Below are 15,601 nucleotides of genomic sequence, written 5' to 3'. Positions count from 1 at the left end.
ACTGTTTAAGCGGATGCAGGTTGTTGGGGGGGGGGGGGTTGGTGGTGTTATTTTTGTTTTGTTTTCTCCTCTATTTCTTAGTGTCTCTACACTGTGTAGTCCAAGGTGTCTTCAGCCCTGTGATGTTCTTGCCTCAGCTTCCTAAGTACTGGATGACAAACACATGCCACTGTGCCCGGCCCAGCGCCAATTTCTCACATAGCTGAGTTATTGTAGCCAAATGTCGGTGTGACCAGGGCGGTGACACTGAAATAAAGGCAGTCATCAAGGGCAAGGGGTGAGATGAAGGCCTGGCCTCTGCTGCTGCTGGTGGGTCCTTCATACCATGACTGCGCTTCAGACCTTGGGTCTCACACCTCGCCTGCTGCAGACAGGAACTGAGCCCCAGTCTTAGCTAGGATAAGGGATGAATGAGATCTGTGTCCCAACAGCGTGCAGCTCCTGACCAAGGCCGTGGTGCTAAGAGGTCATGGCAGACAGCCCCTGAAATGGCAGCGGCTAAGTGGGTGCATTTGCCAGATGCTTCCCTGGCCGCTGTTCCTGAGCAGACTAAGACCAACAATCGGATTCATCTGCAGTCTAGTCCAGGTTCAAAGCCTCTGGGATTACGTGGGGGTGGGGACCCATTGTGAAGGGAGGCACGCACAGTTCAGTGAAACAGGAATGTTCTGACGAGATTGCCAGCATCACACGTCTTTCCCGGTGGCATTCAGACCAGGGACCGCAAGGTGATAGCGGGCCACTCGCCTTAGTGGCGCATTCTGTAGCTGTTTTAGTGCCCAGAAAATAATGCTCCGTGGGAGTTTATTGGCCAGTGTTTCACGGTGCTTTCCAAACTCTTTAAAACACACGCTCTGTGTTTTCATCTGAGAAGACAATGGTGACTGTCAAAGAGAGTATGGGGCCATCATTTGCTTGTTTTTTTCCCCTTTTTATTGTAGGATGCCCATGAGAGGGAGGAGGACAGGGAGGGAGGGGAATGTGAGATAAATTCAAGACTTGTAGCCCCTATAGTTTGCAGTTGGTTGTTTACTATTTGCTCTTTGAGGACCCCGCCACCTGGCTTCCAAATAATCACACAGAGACTTTCTCTTTTTGTGAATGCCTGGCCTTAGCTTGATTTATTTCTAGCCAGCTTTTCTTAAATTATCCCATCTGCCTTTCGTCTCTGGGCTCTTACCTTTTTCTGTTTCTATATATCTTTTTGTTCCTTCTTATTCTGTGTCTGACTGTGTGGTTGTGTGACTGGCCCCTGTCATCCTCCACTCCAATTTCCGCTCACCTCTCTTCTGTTTATTCTGGTAGCCCCACCTATCCCTCTCCTGCCTAGCTAGTCGCTATTAAGTTCTTTATGAGACCAATCATGTGTTTTAGACAGGGACAGTAACACAGCTTTACAGAGTTAAACAAATGCAGCATATAAGAATACAATACATCTTTGCATCACTGAACAAATATTCCACTTCATAAACAAATGTAACACATCTTAAAATAACATTCCACAACAATACTTAGCCTAGGTGCTGGTATTTTGTGGTTCTTTCCTATCTTTGATGGATTGTTGAAGGATCATGCTGAGTACTGACTGGGTATCCCAATGCTTCCGCTTTATTTTGAATTTGTTACATGCCTAGAAATCATTTACAAACATAACTTAGTAAAAGGCAAGGGATCTGTATGAAGAGAAACCATAGTATCCAAGGGCAATGTAACAGTCACAGAGCAGCATCCCTGGGCTACAGAATCAGCACCTGAGCTGGGAGTCTTGCTGTCACAGGGACTTAAATCAAAGTAATTTGAACAAAGAGGAGGAATTTGCTGCTCCTAAAAAGAAACAGTCCTTCAGAACACCATCTTTGCGGCGCTGCCTCTCCCTGTCAGTTTTCATTGCAGCCAGCAAGTCTGACAAAGTGGATGAACGCTTCATATTTGGGGTCCTAGTCACTCCTGAATGAGCAGTGCTGTGTCTGGAAGTGGAGGGCCCTCAGTGACTGAGCCCAGGTCCTGGGTCTGTGGGCAGGATGCGTCGTTGACCAGGACTGTGTCATTGGCCCTTTCCAGGAGATGGAGGTCGGAACCAAGAGGACTTGGAGAGTTTTAAAGGGGACTCCTGAAAGGAGGTTATAAAAACTGACAACAGTCAGACAGGGCAGGGCACAGTCAGACAGGGCAGGGCACGGCCAGACAGGGCAGGACACAGTCAGACAGGGCAGGACACAGTCAGACAGGGCAGGGCACAGTCAGACAGGGCAGGGCACAGTCAGACAGGGCAGGACACAGTCAGACAGAGCAGGGCACGGCCAGACAGGGCAGGGCACGGTCAGACAGGGCAGGACACGGCCAGACAGGGCAGGACACAGTCAGACAGGGCAGGACACAGTCAGACAGGGCAGGACACTGTCAGATATGGCAGGACACAATCAGACAGGGCAGGACACTGTCAGATATGGCAGGACACAGTCAGACATGGAAGGGCACAGTCAGACAGGGCAGGACACAGTCAGACAGGGCAGGACACTGTCAGATATGGCAGGGCACGGCCAGACAGGGCAGGACACGGTCAGACAGGGCAGGACACGGTCAGACATGGCAGGGCACGGTCAGACATGGCAGGGCACGGCCAGACAGAGCAGGACACTGTCAGACAGTGCAGGACATGGTCAGACAGTGCAGGACACAGTCAGACAGGGCAGGACACGGTCAGACATGGCAGGGCACGGCCAGACAGAGCAGGGCACGGTCAGACAGGGCAGGACACGGCCAGACAGGGCAGGACACAGTCAGACAGGGCAGGACATGGTCAGACAGGGCAGGACACAGTCAGACAGGGCAGGGCACAGTCAGACATGGCAGGGCACGGCCAGACAGGGCAGGACACTGTCAGACAGTGCAGGACATGGTCAGACAGTGCAGGATGTTGCCAGATATGGCAGGACATGGCCAGACAGTGCAGAACGCAGTCAGATAGGGCAGGACGCGGTCAGACAGCAAGCTCCCCTCTAGTCTGTCTTTCTTTCTTTCTTTCTTTCTTTCTTTCTTTCTTTCTTTCTCCTCCTCCTCCTCCTCCTCCTCCTCCTCCTCCTCCTCCTCCTCCTCTTCTTCTTCCCAGTTTCTTAACATTTTGGTTGTATGGTTTCCAGGAACGTTGCAGATTGTTTTTAGGGGTTGCCATCAACTCAACTAATAGCTCTGCAGTCAAATGTCATAATGGTCACAAAGCTTGCTCTGTGCTGAATCTCATAGGGAAAACCTTGGCTGTGTTGTTCAAACTGGCAAGTTTTAGGTTACCAACATGTGCATACCCCCAACACACGAACACACACACACATGTGTATACCCCCAACACACGCCCACACACCCACCCATGTGCATACCCCAACAAACACACACACACATGTGCATACCCCCAACACACACATGCGCACGCACACACACCCATGTGCATACCTCCAACACATGCACACACACCCATGTGCATACCCCAACACACGCACACACACACACACACACGTACATAACCCCAACATACACATGTGCATACCCCCAACACATGCACACACACCCATGTGCATACCCCAACACACACGCACATACACACACACACATGTACATAACCCCAACACACACATGTGCATACCCCCAACACACGCACACACACACACACACCCATGTGCATACCCCCAACATGCACACACTCGCTAAATAAATGTAAGTTTTGAAGTGTTCAGTCAGCTGTTTTTTCTCTTAGTGAACTCTAGGCTGATGTCCACTGTCGTGATCCTCTTAGTGAACTCTAGGCTGATGTCCACTGTCCAGTGATCCTCTTAGTGAACTCTAGGCTGATGTCCACTGTCCAGTGATCCTCTTAGTGAACTCTAGGCTGATGTCCACTGTCCAGTGATCCTCTGGGAATCCCTTTAGTTTACTTTCTGGTAGCTCTAGGGATTGTCAACACTTGGTAAAACTGTTTTCCATTTAAATTATTTCAAAATCAGTAGATTTAAAATTTTCCATAAAGCATATTCACATAATTGGATATTTTCCCCTTAATGAATTTAATTTTCTTTAAATTTATTCTTTGCCTTTGGGAAATTTGTTAATATCAGTTCAGGTTTTCTTCCACTTTTATGAATTAATTTTTCACCCTTAATTCTTCAATCTGCCTAGAATGTTCTTTGTATAGAATGTTTATTTCTCTTTCTTAATGACAATCCCAAGTCACTTTTAATCTATCATGAGCCCAAATCTGCCCACAGGTCTCTCAACAGCAAGGTCAGGCATTAAGTTAGCATTCCCCTCTTAGCCTGCTTATAATCTGTGGGGCGGTCTAGAGATGCTCTATGGCCCTCAGCTTGGCCCTCGGCACTGATGTTGGCCAAAGTCATGGCTCTGTTAAGATTCTCATAGACTCAAACTTTGGAGGATGCTTACTATGCATGCGTTCACACTCCTTAGCTAGAGTCTCCAGTCTCTTCCACAACAAACACTTAGCTGGCTTTCTCAGCATCATTCCTGTGTGTGGTGCACAGTTTCTCTCTCTCTCTCTCTCTCTCTCTCTCTCTCTCTTTCTCTCTCTTATACACACACACAATTTAATTAAAAAATAAAAAAGAAATACTTTTGTACCTGTGCATAGAATTCCAGACAAGGGCAAAAGAGAGGAGATCCTAGGGCAGTGGGGAGGAAGGGGCCCTAGAACAGCTGAGCAGGGAACAAGGTTGGGAACACAGACAAGGCTGCAAGGGCCCGGGGGCCTGGCCCAGTTTGTGCAGACTGTACGTTGTCTTGAATAAGTCTCTTTATTTCTTTGAGCATTTGGGTGCATCTGTAAAGAACAATACTTCACAGGACAAAGCACAAATTAGCAAAAATGCTCCCAAATCATTTTGCACAGTTACGCTGCTGCAACGGTTGCCACTGCTCCTGGGGCTAGCAGAGAAGAAAGCAACCGCCATACACCGGAAATCCAAGCAGCGTCCTCACTGTGCGCCTCCAAATGCAGCCTTGCACGGGCAGAGATCATCTCAAACTCAAGCGTGCTGACCCTGCCACAGGGTTAGGTTCAAATGCTGGCTTCCGCCTCAGCCAGGGATTCATCCAGACAAGCGCCCTTTTCTGAGGGAGCTGCGGAGTTTTGCAGACCCTCTGCAAAATGGAGGACAATAATAATCCCTTCCTCCTGTTTTCATAGAGAATTCAAGTTACACAGCACGCTGAAGGCTGAGACAGGGGAATCGTGGGTTCAGGGTCAGCCTGGTCTATACAGCGACAGAGACCCTGCCTCAAAACAATTTCCTTTTCAAGCCAACACACAGAAACCACACAGAGACCCACCTGTAGAATACTCAGTAAATACTAGACAGATATTGTTTCTTTACCTCAGATACCAACTGATAATGTTGAGTTTCCTCCAAGGCAGAAGTCACGGCTGTCAATACTTTTACTTTCATAAAATATAGTCATGCCTGGTACTCTTTTTCTAACCCTAGTAGCTAGCCCAACAGATAGGTGGGGCGCATGCGATTTTTTTTTTTTTAACTTCATACCCAAGCCGCGGATTTGTGTTTGTCCACACACTTCCACACCAGATCCAGTAGCTCTGATTCAAGAACACAACACTAGAGGTCCCTGTGGTCCTTTAAAGAAATACTTTGCCTCCTGTTTTGTTTTTTAGAGGTTTGTAGTGTGTGAAAACAAACAAAACAATAACAACAACAACAAAACAGCAAGGACCGTGTGTTTGAAAATGCCAGGGTTTTTTACAGGTAGTTCTCTGAAATTTTGGGGAGCAGGTGCTGTGAGCTCTGAAGTCATAGTGTGTTCAAATCCCAACTCAACGGCTTCAGCGGCCGTCACCAGGACTATGTCAAGGACTAGGCTAGACAGTGGCTATTGCTTAGTTATCTATCAGGGTGTGAATGTGACCTGAGGCCCTTACACAGATGGTAAGACCAGCGGAGAAGCAAGGAATCGGACATTTCCTTGAAAATGACGCGGCCGTGAGAAGGCCCCGACTGTCGCACGTGCTTTGGTGACACGCCCCCTCACTGTGAGTCCTGTGGAAGAGGAGAGGATAGGAGACCCGGTCAGGGGTTCTAGACTTCCAGTCCGAGAGCGAGCGAGGCCTCGGGAACTGCAGTTTGACATGAGAGCCGCTAGAGGTAGCTGTGGAAACGCACGGAGCTCCTAACTGGGCGGCTCTTTCACCCTCTTGCCCAGGATGGGAGAAGTTTGTCCTTTTCCCAGGCTGATACCTCTGCTTCTCTGGAACTGCGTCCCCGTTTTGTCCTGATTATCGTCATTCCTTCCCTTTAAGGAAGAGGCCTAAAAAGAGGCCAAGTGTTCCCGATCAGCAGTATGCAGAGGTGGAGCTCATAGGATTGTTCCTAGACTCAGGGACCTGTTTGGGAGGCTCCCCTAGGGGCAAGACTGGCTCAGCAAGGACTTCTAGCCGGCTCCCCTACACCGCATGAAGTCAGGCGATCTAGTCCTCCCTTTTGAGGGATTGGCAAAAAGTGACTGCGCGAAATCAGAAAATCCCCAGCACCATAGGATTGGGCTGAAACATCAGGTCCTAAGCCTGACCCTCCGCTCTTGCGTCAAAACGGGAACACCTGCGTGACCTCTGGAACAGGGCCGGGACAACCCAGAGGAAGTTCACAGCGCCACCCTGTGCCTCAGCTGAAGAAAGGTATCAGCTGAGTAGCACCCCATTGTGTAAATGGACCACATTTCTTTATCTATTCTTCGAGGGGCATCTAGGTTGTTTCCAGGTTCGGGCTATTATGAATAATGCTGCTATGAACTTAGTTGAACAAATGTCCTTGTAGTATGGTTGGGCATCCTTTGAGTATATGCTCTAGAGTGGTATTGCTGGGTCTTGAGGTAGGTTGATTCCCAGTTTCCTGAGAACTCGCCATACTGATTTCCAGAGTGGTTGTTCAAGTTTGTACTCCCACCAGCAATGGAGGAGTGTTCCCCTTACTCTGCATCCTTTCCAGCATAAGCTATTATTGGTGTTTTTGATCTTGGCCATTCTGACAGGTGTAAGATGGTATCTCAGAGTTGAAATTTGCATGCAAATGGATGGGACTAGAAAAAAGCCATCCTGAATGAGGTAACCCAGACCCAGAAAGCTGAGTAAGGTATGTACTCACTCATAGGTGAATACTAGCTGCAAAGCAAAGGATAAGGAGCCTATAGTCCATGATCCCAGAAAAGCTAAGTAACAAGGAGAAACCTAAGAGAACATGCATAGATCCCCAGGAAGGGAAATAGACATGATCTCCTGAGAAAATTGGAAGTGTAGGGGTGGGAGAAGAAGGGAAGGCAGAAGGGGAGAAGGAGGGGAGAAGAGGAGGGGGAGAAAAGAAGGGGAGGGGGAAGAAAAATAGAGGGAATTAGATGGTTGAGATGGGGGAAGGACAGAGACAGAGAACAAGAAAAGAGATATATTGATTGAGGGAGCTATTATGGGACTAGCAAGAAACCTGGCACTGGAGAAATTCCCAGGAATCTGCAAGGATGACCCCAGCTAAGACCCTAAGCAATAGTGGAGAGGGTGCCTGAACTGGCCTTGCCCTGTAGTCAGACTGATGACTATCTTAAATGTCATCATAGAACCAATATCTAGCAACTGATGGAAGCAGAGGCAGAGAACCACAGCGGAGCACTGGGCTGAGCTCCCAAAGTCCAGTCGAAGAGAGGGAGGAATGAGAATACGAGCAAAGATGTCAAGACCATGATGGGGATACCCACTGCAATAGCTTATTTGAGCTAATGGAAGCCTTCTATCTCTGGCCTGACAGTGAAGGAACCAGCATAGGACCAAACTAGGCCCTCTGAATGTGGGTGACAGTTGTATGGCTGGGGCAGACTGTGGGGTCACTGGCAGTGAGACCAGGATTTATCCCAACTGCTTGTTCTGGCTTTTTGGAGCCTATTCTCTCTGGAGGGATACCTTGCTCAGCCTAGATATAGGGCGGAGGGCCTTGATCCTCCTCAAAGCAATGTTCTAGACTTTGTTGACACCCCAGGGGAAGGCTTACTCTCTCTGAGGAGTGGTTCCGGGGTGGGATAGGGGGTAGGAGAGGGGAAGGTGGAGAGAGCAGGAGGAGGGGAGGGAGTTGGAACCAGATCTGGAATGTAAAATGAGAAAAGATATTTTTATTGAAAATAAATTAAAATTTTTAAAAATCCAATTTTGAAAACTTAAAAAAAAGGTATCAGCTGGTACACTGGAAGGGCATTGAGAGGCAAGAGAAATTATGCTCAAATTACAGGCTCCGCCCGGAAACCGCTTTGTAAAGACTAGAGAATTCAGCCCCTCAGGGGCACACAGAGGTCCGTGGAGGGAAAGTGATTTTGTTTTGTTTGTTCAAAGATACACAGCCAGTGAAGGGCAAAGTTGGGATTGGATCCCAGGGGTGGTGTGTCCCATAACAGCAAATGAATCTAAGGCATCACTGAGGGGAAGACAGCATGGACCAATTAGAACTGAGCATGGAAATAAACCCAGGGCCAGAGGTGAGGAAGAAATCTGCTCTCTGCAACGTTGTGAACTGGTCCTCAGATGCCCTGGGGTCTCTGGGCTGAAGTGTTCTCATTTCAGACAATGACTTTGTGTTTGCTTAGGTGCTTCAGAGCTGACTTCAGAAGGCCTCTGAGGCTGAACTCATCACAGAAGTGGGGGGCAGGGAGGTGTTTCTGTTCAATAGGAATGCAAGGCAGGGCCTTGAGTTTGACTGAATTACAAAGAGGAAGCACACAGGTCCCTACTCCAGTTTGGTCTGTGCTCTCTGAAGAACTAACTTGTCTGCCACCTGCCCTTCTCAGCCTCTCACTCATCCCAGAGACCAAGGCCCACTCCTTGATCCCAGCTCCCCTCCTATCTAGAAGATTCTTGCCAGAGCTTCTGTGGCTACACATGTAATAGCCAAGCCTCTGACATCCTTTCCCAGACAGTGACAGTAGTTATCCCCTCACCTGAAGTACGTGAAGGGAGCCGGCTTTTCCCAGCATCCATGGTTCCTAGACACAGGGCACAGAAAAACTTCTAAGAGGCCTGCTGCCCATTCTTCAAGCAATAAAGTAAATTGGGCGTGGTTAGCAAATTCGGGACAAAGGTCAGATGCTTCTTGACTTGTCCAGACAGAGCCAGTGAGCCCTCTAACCAGGGTCTGTCTGTCCAAAGCACATACCCTTCCACTGCCATGGTACACCAGCATCCAGAACACTTGACTGCTGGCTTTGATTTGGCCACTTGCCAGTTTTGTGATACTGGGTAAAACTTCAATTTCCTTAACTATACAGTGGAAAGAGCACATCAGTCATGCTGCCTTCCTGAGTCATCTAAAAAGATTAAAACGCCAAAATGTGAAAATGACAGGCAAAGGGAAGGCAACCCTCCAGCAGGACAGGCTCACTTTCCAGCGGAACGTGTAAGGCTATCATATTGCCTAGTTGTGTGTGTCAATGTGACCAAGCTAGAGCCATCAGAGAGAAGGAACCTCAGTAGAACAAACAGTTCCATGAGGTCCAACTGTAAGAAAAGGAGAGAGGACACCAAGTGCCAGCCACCCAGCTACACAGCAAGCCATGGAGTAAGAAGTAAAGAAAGGTATACAGCATAGAGAAAGATAAAAGCCCAGAGGCAAAGGTAGACAAGATAATTTAAGAAAAGCTGGCTAGAAACAAGCCAAGCTAAGTCCGGGCATTTATAAATAAGAAAACGTCTCCATGTATTTATTGGGGAGCTGGGTGGTGCCCCCCCCCCCGCAAGAGTAAGGAGTAGAAAAGCAATAACTACAGCCATATTGCAAAGAGCTGCAGGTGTCCTCTGGGGGCTGAGAGTGATCTAATCAGTGATGACAAGAAGACGGGGACCCTGTTCTTGTAGTTGTAAGGTAATTTCCAGCCACCAGTGAGTTAGGAAGAGCAGCTGTGAAGCAGCTGGATCTGCAGATCCAAGCCACAGCCAAGCCAACACCACCTTGGCCTTTTCCTGGTAAGTGCTAGGTCGAGGGCCAGGATGTTGGGTCCGGCTTCTGCCCTCCACCACTGTAAGGTTCTAAGTTTGTGCTGTTTCAGGGCACTAAGTCTGTGATAATTCATTATGTGGAAAAAGCTAATTCAATTTTCAAAAGCCCCAACACATAAATTAGGGTCCATTTGGCTGCCAGAGACAGAAATTGAGTTTGCGGAACCAACAAAAAGCAGGTTTTCTGGAACAGTACCCAAGTGGTCCCACAGCCCAGGCAGCTCCTTGGGTGAATCCAAGCAGGATAAATGAACTGGAGATATTTCCGGGATGGATTCCACTTTTAAGACTTCATTCATTTTTGTTTGGTTTTGCTTTTCCGAGACAGTCTTGTACCCTGTTACTGTGCAGCTGAGGATGATCTCGAGATTGTAACCCAGGCGCCGGAATAATAGGCCTGTGCCCAGCCACTTCAAATTCTAAATAAACAGCAGCTGGAAAGATGGCTGCGCAGAGTTTGAGTTCCCAGCACCCATCTCAAACAGCTTACAACCATGTGTACCTCCAGTTCTAGGGGGATTCAACGCCCCTGGCCTCTTCGGGCACCCTGAAGCACATGCGCACCTCCCTCCCATACACACATGTACACATAAAGAAAGAAATCTTCTTAAGAAATTCTAGGGAAACAGCAGCTGAGCTGCCTTCCCTGACAACCTCATCGATATTATAAAAAGCTGGGGGCTGGGATGGGACTCAGTCGGGTGCTTGTCTAATATGTTCACAGTCCTTACCTGGCTGTTCTGGAACTCTCTATGTAGACCAGGCTGACCTCGTACTGAGGAGCCTGATCCACACTCTACACCCTCCCATAAACTGAGCTTGGTGGCACATCCATGCGTTTGGGAAATAGAGGCAGGAAGGTTAGACATTCAAGGTCATCTTTAGTGACAGAGTAAGTTACAGGTCATCCGGGGCTCCTGAGTACGAGGTCAGCCTGGTCTACACAGAGAGTTCCAGAACAGCCAGGTAAGGACTGTGAACATAAGTCTGGGTCAGTTTGCTAGGGCAGGTGCTGGGCAGGCCTCTGGTAGAGAAGCCTCAGGAGGGGTTGGTTGCCTCTGGAAACACCAGGACAGATGAAGCTTCGTATGCGAGAACTCTATAGTTTCCCCATGTTTTAGGCAGCACGCAAAAGTACCTCACGGCAGTTTTAATTTGTCTTATTCATATCTTTTTATATATTTATCGGCCATCCACTTATCTTCTTCTGGGAACTGCGTATTTAAACTTTCTGCCCATTTCCCTAGTGAGCTCGTTTCCTTACTATTGAGAAAGAATTCTTTAGATAGTCTAGATTTAAATCGTCTGTCTGATAGATGTGTTTGCAAATAATTTTCTTTCTTTACGGCTTGCTCTTGTTCTTTCCCGATAGCATCTTCACTAAGCAGTCTTGGTGAAGCCCAGTTTATCATCTTATCTTAATTGAGATTTTTGTGTTCTATTACCGAGAGCATTCACCCATGTTTCACTCCAGAAATGTGCCTGCTTTGGGCCTTATGTTGACACATATGATGTATTTTAGGTAATCTTTGTGTACAACATGACATAAGAACAGTACATGTTCCCGTGTAGATGATCCAGTTGATCCAGTACATACCATTTACTTAGAAGTCTGTCATCGTCCCTCTGAAGATTTCTTTCCTTTATCTAAAACAGTTTCACTAAATACACGGTAAGACTCCTACCCCAGTACTCGGCAGGCCTGAGCCTGCTTGTGAGATCAAGCATGATTGAGCGCATTCAGGGTAGTAGAGCTGATAATGTCATAGACACTGTTTAGTAACTGTGCTCATCCCTAATGCTGGCTATCTGGCAGCGTCATTTCACATCCCTTACATCTTATTTGTTCTACATTTATTTTATATTGAGTTAGAGTTTTGGTGTCACAAATCCACTATTTTACCATGCACTTCAATGGTTTTTAGGACATTCAGTTTTCTGGTAACCATGATCTAATTCTAAAGCATTTTCACCGACCCCTACCAAAACCTCACACCAATTGCCGGCCCTCCTAGGTTCCTGGCAACCACTAGACCACTTTCTTTATAAATTTGCCTAGTCTGGCTATTTAATATAAATAGAGTCTCACAATAAGTGGTTTTTCAGTCTGGTTTCTTTTACCCATGCAGTAGCATCTAACAGCACTTCATGTCTTTTCATGGCTGTTGTATTCCATTGTTTGAGCCACCACACCCACTGGTCCATTCCTCAGCTGTGGTGAACTGTTTCCAGTCTGGGGTCATTATACATCATGCTGTAGGACCGCTTCTGTCCACGCTTCTGTAGAACACATGTTTTCAATTCTTCCGGGTATATACTTGGTAGAGTTTCTGGGCCATGTGGTAACTCTGTTGAGCATGTTAAGGAGCTGTCAAGTTGCTTTGCTCGGGGCCCTCATCATTTTCCATCTCCAACGGCAACAGCAGTTTCTTCGCATCCCCTCACATCCTCACCAGCACAGAGAGTGTCTACTGTGTTGTCCTATTGCTTTGTGGTTTTGGCTTGCGTCTCCCTACTGACTAACAACACTGAAAGTCTTTCGTGTGTTTATTGACCATTTACCTCTCTTCTCTGAAGAAATGTAGGTTTAAATCTTTGGCTAATTTTTATTTTTTTTCAACCTATTGAATTGTAGATTTACTTATATATCCTGAATGCTGGGCCGTAATCAGTATCCAATTTGCAAATACTTTAATTTATTCTGTGGATTATTTTTTAAATTTTCTTCCTAATTTCTTTTGATGCATAAAACTTTTGAAATTTGATGTCTAATTTATGTATTTTGGTTTGATTGTGCATTTTGTGGTCTAGCTAGTCTTACACATTAAGTTTTTCATACAAACTCAGGAATCACCCTATTTTAAGAATTTGTTAACATATTTTTAACATTTACTTGTGTGGGTTTGTATGTGTGTGTGTTGACTGTGTGTGTGGTGTCTGTGTGTGTATGGTGTGTGTCTGTATATGTGTGGTTGTGTATGTGTCTGTTGTATGTGTTATGTGTACGTGTATGTGTTGTGTAGAAAGTGTATCTGTGTGTGTATGATGTGTGCCTGTATATGTGTGTTGTGTGTGTATGTATGTGCATGTATGTGGTATCTGTGTGGTGTGTACGTGTGTGTGGTGTGTGTAGTTCAGAGGATATCTTGCAAGAGATATCCTTGCAAGATTCTCTTGTCCACTGTGTGGGCTCTGGGGATGGAATTCAGATGTCATGATTGGAAGAAAGTGCCTGAGCCATCTCTGTGCCTCCAGATTTGATAACACTGTCTTTCATTTTGGTAGATTGGCGAATGTAGAATAACTGTGGATTTAAGAGAGATTATTTTAGTCAAAGAAGAAAAGATACATCTTTCTTTCCAGTCCTTTCGGTCTTGTCTCAGACACCGCGTACAGCTCTTTCTTACGCTTAGTTCTCAGCTTTCATTTTTAATTTGCTTTGAGAAAGTCTTACTACATAGCATAAGTTGGTCTTGTATTAGCTATTAGTCCAGTCTGACCTTGAACTCTGAATCCTCCTGTCTCAGCCGCCTGAGCACTGTGCCTGACTTTTAATCTTTTTCTTTTGGTAAACAACTCCAAGGATGAGAAGTTGACGTTAGCAGAGGCATTTCCTGGTTTGGAGGCACAGACCTGTAACCTGGGCAATTGCAAAGCTGAGGCAGGAGAGTTGAGTTCTAGACGAGCCTGGGCTGAATAAACAGTGAGATATTGTCGGGGGGGGGGGGTTGAATCCAATGTGAGCTATAGTATTCACACTTCTGTGGTCTGAATTGAGGCCGTTCAGAACTGTACCTCAAACATGCTCCTTTTTTTTTTGCTGTTTAGATTAAGAACCTAAGACTGGAGGTGCTGACTGCTTCAGGCATGCTCACAAAGCAAGCAGGAATAGGGGTCTCTACAGTCAGCCCACCCACCATGGGTCTAGAGCTGTCCCTCTCCAGCCTCCATAAGGGCCAATGTTCTTCCCTGCACTGGAAACTTAGACATCCCAGGGTCTGACTTCAGCCATCAGGAGTCAGATACAAATGAGTCAAGAATTAGAAAAAAGTAAAGCACACAAAACCACAGTCAAATAGAAGAAAAAGCAAAATTCAGACGGATACACATTCTTACACCCCAAACCCCCAAACCTCCAGAGCTTCCTGCCTACGAACCGAGAGGGGGAGTGCTAGGGTGTCTTGGCATTGCTGGCAGGTGCTGTCTCAAAGGCCCACGGTCCTCCACTTCCTGGAGTGGCAGCCACAGAACAAAGCCTGCAGAGACTCCTTCAACACCTCCCTTTCTCCCATCCTTCCAGGCACAGCTGCCTCGGGGCACCATCCTGGAGGAGTAGAAGATGAAGTGGAAGGTGTCTGCTCTCATTGGCATCCTTCAGGCTCAGTTCCCGGGAGCAGGTAAGGGCGCTGTTTCCGTGGCCGGGCACTTTTAGGGGCTCTTTGTGTGTTTGAGCGGCAGCAGAGGGGTGCGGAGGACCTAGCGTTTCTTTTAAAGCCTTATCTCCCAAAGTCAATGACCAGAGGGGCAGGACTGGGTTGGGTCCCACACAAGTATCTGTTCTGTGACAGCCGTGCTGGGTACTGGCTCAGAGTCCACTGTCGGAAAACACAGCTGTAGATTGTCCAGTGATAAGGAAAGAGGAGAAAAGTCTGTGGAGGGAAAAGGTGAGGAGAAACTAAGGAAAAGAGCAACCGAGGCAGGTCAGCGTGGAGAGGCAGCATTTAAAAGGAAGCCGCGCAGGATCCGAAACACCAGCTAGGCCGCGCTCTGTTCTGCCTCCCAGATAGCATGTCTCCTTCCTTCCCCCTTGGGTCGCCATTGCCGCTCTGATCCGTTCTTTCCTCCTTTGTCAACAAATGACATTACCATGGTCATTCGGGGAGGGTCATGGCCTGTGGCCCTGGGTGGCCTGAAACACTTTGTAGGGTGGAGTCAAGAGGACTTGATGGAGGGAAGGGTACGAAGAAAGCGTCCGTGTTTGCGGCCTTTGGCAAGGTGCATTGTCACTTTCTGGCCTAGAGTTTGTGTTTAAGCTCACCTTGTCAGTGCTGCCCCCACGCCATGGCCACCAGCCCTATGACACCCCCTCTCTGCCTCGGTGACACGCTCACATGGCTCTCTATGTGACCCAAGCAGTCAGACACTGACAGAAATGTTGGGAGAACAGTGGAAGAGTTCGTGGTAAGTCACTATCACGAGTCCTAATCAGCCCAGAAGAGAATTTGTACCTGTGCTGGTTGCGGCCCTCAGAGGCTTGGCTTTCTGTGTGCTGTAGTACTTTCTAGTTCAGACAGTGCCGGTGAAACATGGTGTCTCTTTCAAGAAATGGGACAGTCTGTGTTTGAATCTAGAGAAACAAGGATGGTAGCTGTGAGGGATATCCTTTCTCCACTTTACGGCTTGCCTCAGGTGGTAGTTTGTTGAGCCACAAGGCTGGCAGGGGAAGAGCAACCATCATCATGGTGGTACCACCAGGGAAGGCACGGCAGAGCCGGGCTAGCTCCCCGGGGTGGTGAGGGCTCCGTCATCAGCTTTTCTGTATGATCGTAGTACTTTTCTCGG

At 47.5% G+C, this 15,601-nt stretch overlaps 1 protein-coding gene across 1 annotated transcript in view; it reads left to right on the top strand.

Moving 5' to 3' along the window:
• Positions 1 to 6,498: 6,498 nt before the first annotated feature.
• The window catches only part of Cd247 (CD247 molecule), an 80,352-nt gene continuing 71,249 nt past the window's right edge, over positions 6,499 to 15,601 (top strand). The window contains exons 1-2 of the mRNA XM_041663058.1: positions 6,499 to 6,691; positions 14,340 to 14,436. Coding sequence (XP_041518992.1) covers positions 14,379 to 14,436 — 58 coding nt within the window. The 5' untranslated portion in view covers positions 6,499 to 6,691; positions 14,340 to 14,378. The remainder of the gene's footprint in view (positions 6,692 to 14,339; positions 14,437 to 15,601) is intronic.

This window comes from Microtus oregoni, unplaced genomic scaffold (genome assembly GCF_018167655.1).
Source record: "Microtus oregoni isolate MIOR12 unplaced genomic scaffold, Mior012 000013F_ref0000133, whole genome shotgun sequence".
In the NCBI taxonomy this organism is placed as follows: Eukaryota; Metazoa; Chordata; class Mammalia; order Rodentia; family Cricetidae; genus Microtus; species Microtus oregoni.
This window is presented reverse-complemented; position numbering and strand designations above follow the sequence as displayed.